Consider the following 6,670-nt stretch of genomic DNA (forward strand, 5'->3'; position numbering starts at 1 on the left):
CTTTCAAATGATACCAAGTTTGGCAGCCTTCAAGATAGGTTAGGGTTAGGGCTATTTTAGGGTTAGGGTTAGGGTTGCGGTTAGGGTTAGGGCTCAGATCTCGGCAACCAAGCACGATATTTCAAAACGGTTTGCAGATTACTAGTACCCACCAATAGACCTCTCTAATCTTATCAACTTTGGCCACCTTTTTAAGACACCTTTTGTCCAAATTAGGGTTAGGGTTAGGGCTTATTAAACACATTCATAACTCGCCAACAAAGTACTCAATTTCCAAACTGATTTTTGATTACAGGTACCCACCAATAGACATTTATAATCATATCAATTTTGGCAGCCTTGCTTGTATAAAAGTTACCTTCGGCCAATGATTTCACGGCACCATGGTATTTAAACATTGAATATGTGATACCGGCTGTTTGTGCTCTTTTAATGAAGAAAAACTCTGACACGTTGTTAAACTTAGTGCCAAATTTTAATTTAAGTTACCAAAATCATCAACAGGAATTGTACACCTTTGCAAAGAAAAGATTGTTCTACAGAGCCCATGACTAAAATGCCCTTGTTCTCTTCGCCAGAAGAGTATGTTTTTGTCTACATGGGTATGTATGTAGGTCAACAGCATTTAACTCGAGAAATTGTGGATGGAACTTTGTGACTTTTAATAGGTGTGTAGCGGTTGTCGAAAGGAATGCCAAGTTCGAAAACAGTTTACCTGGCGTTTTCCTACGGTACTGCAGCGAGCTTGGTATGTATTTTGCGGTTTGGTTTGGGCAGCATAAGTCAAAATGCAGCTGGGCGAATTTCACGATACTTGGTAGGTGTGAAGCGGTTTTGATGAGGAAGGTCAAGTGCAAAAAGGGTTTACCTGGCTCTTACTTACGGTGCTGTAGCGGGATTTGTGCGGGAAGTGCGTTTGTCTGTGGACAAGATAACTCGAGAACCCTTAAATGGATCCTGATGATATTTGGTAGGTGGGTGGGGGCCAGAAAAACGAAGGTTAAGTTCGATAATGGCCTCCCTAGTGGCTGCCTAAGGTACGGCAGCAAAACTTTTAATTTTGACACTTCTGGACATGCTGTGGTCATCATTTTGAGTGGTAGATAGCCCTTGGGGCAGAGAGTAAGTGCTGTGAGTTTGGACCCCCTAGCAGCTTTTTGGGAATTGCAGGCACCAATTTCCTTTCAAACTTTGGACGAGAATAACTCGAGATCGTGTTGACGGATCATCAGGATTTTGGTGTGTAGATAGAATGAGTGATGACTTACACAATGTAATACTTATTATGCAAATCAGCAGCTAACTTGCATAATTCATGAGGAAAGTTCATAAATCCATGCCAACAGCATATAACTCAAGAAGTTGTGTATGGATTTTCATGATATTTGGTATTTGGGTAGCGGTTGAGGAAAAAAAGGCTACGTTAAAAAATAGCTGGCGTAGCATTTTTGTTAGGACGGTGTGTGGGTCCGTTTGTTTGTGGAATGCATAACTCGATAAGCCTTGTTTAGAGATTACGATAAAATCTTAATTAAACTGATCAAAAACATAACCAGTTACTATGCACCATAACTATAAAACCGTCATGTCTTATAAAACCTTTTAATCTAGTATATATATGTTACCATTCTTAATAGCATGTATACTTAGCGACAGATTTTGACAAAACGGATGACATATCGATAAGCCTCGTGCTCATACACCAACATCATTGTAATGTACTTGCGATAACCTTATGTTTGTACTGACCCCAACTTCAACAACGCTACCAACAAGTATGTAATATATGTAACTATTAAAACTGAATTCCCCTATCCCCTAACACACCAACTAAAGTAAGCATCGGCGAAAAGAGCTAGGGCTAAACAAAGGCTAGAAAGAAATTTCAAGTTCCGTAGCGGCTTTCGTTTCACATAATTATTTTTGCCGTTTAAGCTTCCCTTAACATCTTCTTGAATCTGATTTGGCGATGGATCGTTGCATGTTGTTTGAAATATTCATGGCAGAGTATGCATATGTTGAGCAGTTATCGTTCTGGAAACTGACAGAGGTCCCTTTTCTCTGGACGACGATCGTTGAGCAATCGTACAGCGACCAAAATTGCATTTGTGTGACCCTTGATTTTTATATGTATCGGAAAATGATGCCAGATGTAAATTTATGACTTGAAAGACAACAAAACACACCAAAATGTAAAATTGTTCTTTTGAAATTCGTTGAGCGATTTGTGAAATCTTTGGTTGCTCAGTGGTCGCAGAGCAGTAATCAAAGGAAAATATGGAGTGAAACGAAAGCTTTTTAAACCCAGTTTTACTTGACGCAGACCACGCAAGTGAGCTCCCTCCCCTGTGCGTAGGCAGGGCACGGCAGGGACCCGCAGTGGGCTTCCGTGGGGTAGAAGAGCGCTCCATCCTGGTTGCCGTGGCCGCCCTGTGCCGCTTGAGGCTGCTTATCCATGCAGACGAACTCCTTGGAGCCGGCGTGGTCGCGGAATTCTGCCATCAGGTACCCGTCGTACTCGAGGTACCAGCCGTCTGGGCAGGTTTTGCGGGCGGGGATCATCAGCACGCTGTTGTGGTAGGTGTGACAGACGGAACACACCACGTTCTGGTCGTGCAGGGACCGGTCTCCGAACGGGACGTCGGCCGTTATCTGGTACTCAGCGCCGTAAATCCACGCCGAGTATCCTTGGAACCCATCCTGGTATTTTCCCCACTGCGGGTTCCTCGGCAGACACAGGTAGTTGGTCCCACCGCCGGACTGCCCGTACCAAGTACCGCCTGCTACACCTGGGGAGAATAGACGTCTTTGTCGTTAAAGCATCAAGAGATAAGCTATCTACATACCAAAAATCATGACGATTCGCCATCCCATTATTGAGTTATTCTCTAACAAAGTCTGAAAATCAACGGGCTCCTGCAGTTTCAAAAAAAACACCAGGGAAGCCAATACATACACTACTGACTTTCTGCCCCAAGAGCAGTCAAATTCACGACCATAGCATATATATATATATACACACATACAGCCGCTACCGAATACATAACCTTCTTGGCGAAGGTAATTAAGTACATTCTCCTACGCAGAGGCAGTAGTGACAGCCGGAAAAGAGGGTGCTTCTTTCTTGTGTTGTCGTGCACTTTCCACTCTATAACCACATAACCACTTGCTTAGATCGGTAGTTAGGCTTGCCTTTTTATACACGTTTCTGGTTGTGTGTCGTTTCTTCTGTTTTTCTGTGACGGAAGCTATGTAACATTGTACCTTATCATATTGGCTTCAAGAGATTTTCTTTTTTTATTCTTGAAGATAATAAGCACACACATCTTACCACTGTAGACAGTAGTAGCACTATTGGGACAGCGGTTCCTTCCCCAACGGATATAAACACCTCCTGTGTCAAACGAGAATAGGGAAAAGCACAACATGTTGATTTTGGTCATTTAAGTAGGCTTTTTTTGTCGTTTGGACATCCATTCTAAACAATTTGCAGATTTTGAGTGAGTTGTACATGTATTCAATAACTTGTGTCGTGAAATCTGTGGCATTGTGGACGAAAAACATCTAAAAATGCATTATCACAGAATGTTGACACAATTAGCAGTTCAACCAATGAAAAAACGGCAATTATAGCTTTGACCAATAAGAGAGTGGCAGCATGTCCGTCAAATATTTGCATATTTATGTTTTTCATAGACGGGTATTTAGTACCTAGATATAGAACATTACTATAGACTAGCAACGTAGTTTTATATTCATTGTTTGTTTCGCTTATAAGTAATTTTTTGTTTGTACACTATCAATCGTGCTATTAAAATGTTGGCCCTTCGAACATCCGCCGGCCCCCTAGCGGAGAAGCCTCAGTTGCAGTGAGGGACAGCGGAGTTTGCGTTACACTGAATACACAGTCAGTAATTGTTGTTCGCTTGCAGTTAGGGCAGAAACCCAAGCTAACAAGAAGTTTGCCAGTACCTAGGTTGAGAATATAGTACAAAATGGTAACGAATAAGTGTCTTTATTTACCTGTGACTGCCACAGTACGTTTCTCACCAGGTGCACCCTAGCAAAAGAAATGACATTTCATTGATTATTCCGACTTGTAACCAACATATTCAAGAAAGTTTTCACAAGAAGCCACATAGAAGAATTATACTTGAAGTGCTGAGTGCAATTAATTCATTTCTGAACAAAGATCAAGATTTTTAGCTCCTTGATAAACTGATTTTTGTCCATACCTGGGATCCCGCCGGAAGTCCGTTTCGCAATTCTGTTGGAGAGCAAGAAGACGATGAGTTCGTTAATAAACAGATTCAAGAACATTTCGACCGTCTACATGATTCAGCTCTTAAACAGTTATTTATAGCAAAACGTACGCATTACTGATTTTACCTGTATCTATTTCTACATCAGACGACTAGTCCCATGAGTCTAGGCGGTATTGTTTTTAGATAATCATCTTTATTAAGGGTCTTTAATTTTGATAAAGAGGTACTAACAATGTAAAGCTTACATTAGTGTTATTCTGTGCAATCAAAAGTAAGCAATTAAGTCGTTGGTTGATTAAAACCTTTCATTATTGCATTATTACTATTATTATAAGCAAATTAACAAAAGCCTGTCCGTCCTAGATAAACGTACCTGAAATCTTGGTCAGAATGTCGTCCAAATTGGACAAAGACCTCTTCTGACGTTTGTGCACAGACTCAGTAGTGGGGTCGTCACCAGGGCCTACTGCCTCCGGGCCGTTAGAACCGGTCTGGGAGGGACACACATCACAATGGCATAGCGTCATATCAGAATAATTGTGAAGGAACATACATGCGACAGAGACATGATACATAGCGCCAGGCGCGCATAATTCTGTTAAACCGCACATACAAATCATCATCATAATCCATCATGCCGCTGGAAATTTTACCAACCACAAGTATATAGAAACTCAGACGTACACACACACACAGACACACAGACAGACACATAAGCACAAGGGGACCCCTTTTTATGTGGAACATTTCTGCATGAGACTTTTTCGTGGGGGACATTTCTGCATGGGAGACACATTTTCAGGGAGGACATTTCTGCGTGAGTGCACATTTTCATGGGGGACATTTTTACAAGGGGGTCACTTTTTCACGGGGGCATTTCTACATTGGGGAGAATTTTTCATGGTGGACATTTCTGCAAGGGGACACTTTTACGGGGGACATTTCTACAGCGCATTATATATACTCACACATGCACTTTTTCACTTTTTCAAAATTCTTTTACTTCCCGACTACAAAGCGTGGACTCTACCCACTACACCATGTACATGGGGTGAATCAGTACAACTAGAGAATGCGTTTTTCTTTCTAGATGCAGACGAGCAGTGGAGCACAGCTTTTCTCTGATGGACAGAAAAAGGGGCGTTGTCGCAAAGCCCACATTGATACAGTTAGCATGCTTGGCAGTATGCACAAAATTAATTTGAACAGAAAAGATTTAGAGAGATGAATTTTTTTGATCCAGCCTTGTGTACAACGTCAACATGTGTCTAGTACGGCGCGTTGGCGCGAAGCCCCACATTGATACCGCCCGCATGCGCTAATAAACCGAAAACATTTACCGAGATGTTCTTGGATCTTTCTTATCGAGCTTGTGTACAACGTCAACTGACTACAAGTACTTATTTACCTTTCTTTCTCTTCTCGAGTTACGTTCCTTACTTTTCTTTCTGAAGGCAGACGACTTAAAAGTGAAGCCAAACTTTTCTATGATTGAGAGAAAACAGAAGACAGAAAAGGGGCGTTGTCGCGAAGCCACACATTAATACAGCCAGCATGCTTGGCAAAATGCTCAAAGTTAATTTGAACAGATTTACAGAGATGGTCATGATTTGCAGCTTGTGTACAACGTCAACTGCGTACAAGTACTTACTTTTCATTCTCTACGCAGACGACTTAAAAGTTGAGCACGACCTTTTCTATGATTGACAGAAAAGGGGGCGTTGTCGCGAAGCCCCACATTAATACAGCCGCAACATGCTTGGTAGCATGCACAAAGAAAACAGAAAGAGATTTACAGAGATGTTCATGTATCTTTCAGGATTTTTTTCAATCCAGCTTGCGTACAACGTACAACTGCGTGCAAATACTTACATCGTGGATCGGTGCTTCAAGCATGGCGATTTTTTCCATCAGCACCAGTGTTTCCCGACGGTCTTCTTCGGCCCTCATTTTGAAGCTCGCAACCTCTTCGAGATCTCGCTCTGCCGCCATCTTCAGGCTTTGGATCTCTTGTTGATCCCGCTCGGCGCTCGCCTTGAGGATCATGATCTCCTCGTGATCCTTCGCCATCTGCTGGCTCATGTTGTTCAGGACCAGCGCCAGCGCTAGGGCGGCGGTGACGAGCGCGACCACCCCGAACACTCCCGCCAGACTCACCCGGGAACCGGCGGCGCGCTCACCGCTAGGTGGCGCTCCATACTCGACAGGACCGTAGAACACCTTCTCTGCACTCATTTTACAGTATTTCTAATGATACTGAGAATTTAAAAAGGCTAATTTACTTCGCTTAAGTCTACGCGGTCTCCACGACAGGAAGACCCAACCTGCTCCTAGGATGGGCTGCTGGCAAAGTGGACTAATACGCTAAAGACGGGCAGTCGACGGGTACTACTATGCAAATGATG

General features: G+C 42.7%; 1 protein-coding gene across 2 annotated transcripts; it reads right to left on the reverse strand.

Annotated features, from left to right (window-relative positions):
* Nucleotides 1–1,833: 1,833 nt before the first annotated feature.
* LOC118417352 lies at nucleotides 1,834–6,631 on the reverse strand. Of its 2 annotated transcripts, XR_004831364.1 has the most exons (7): nucleotides 6,138–6,631; nucleotides 4,639–4,756; nucleotides 4,236–4,267; nucleotides 4,024–4,060; nucleotides 3,332–3,394; nucleotides 2,248–2,789; nucleotides 1,834–2,212 (listed from the first exon to the last, which is right to left on the reverse strand). XR_004831364.1 is itself a non-coding variant. In XM_035822904.1 (6 exons), exons 1-6 carry the CDS (start codon nucleotides 6,498–6,500, stop codon nucleotides 2,311–2,313), a joined length of 1,092 nt encoding a protein of 363 aa, XP_035678797.1. In that variant the 5' UTR covers nucleotides 6,501–6,631; the 3' UTR covers nucleotides 1,834–2,310. The 2 variants fall into 2 exon arrangements, 1 of the variants encoding a protein (XP_035678797.1); XM_035822904.1 differs by having other exon boundaries at nucleotides 1,834–2,789.
* Between the last annotated feature and the right edge of the window lie 39 nt (nucleotides 6,632–6,670).

This window comes from Branchiostoma floridae, chromosome 6 (genome assembly GCF_000003815.2).
Source record: "Branchiostoma floridae strain S238N-H82 chromosome 6, Bfl_VNyyK, whole genome shotgun sequence".
NCBI classification, from domain to species: Eukaryota; Metazoa; Chordata; class Leptocardii; order Amphioxiformes; family Branchiostomatidae; genus Branchiostoma; species Branchiostoma floridae.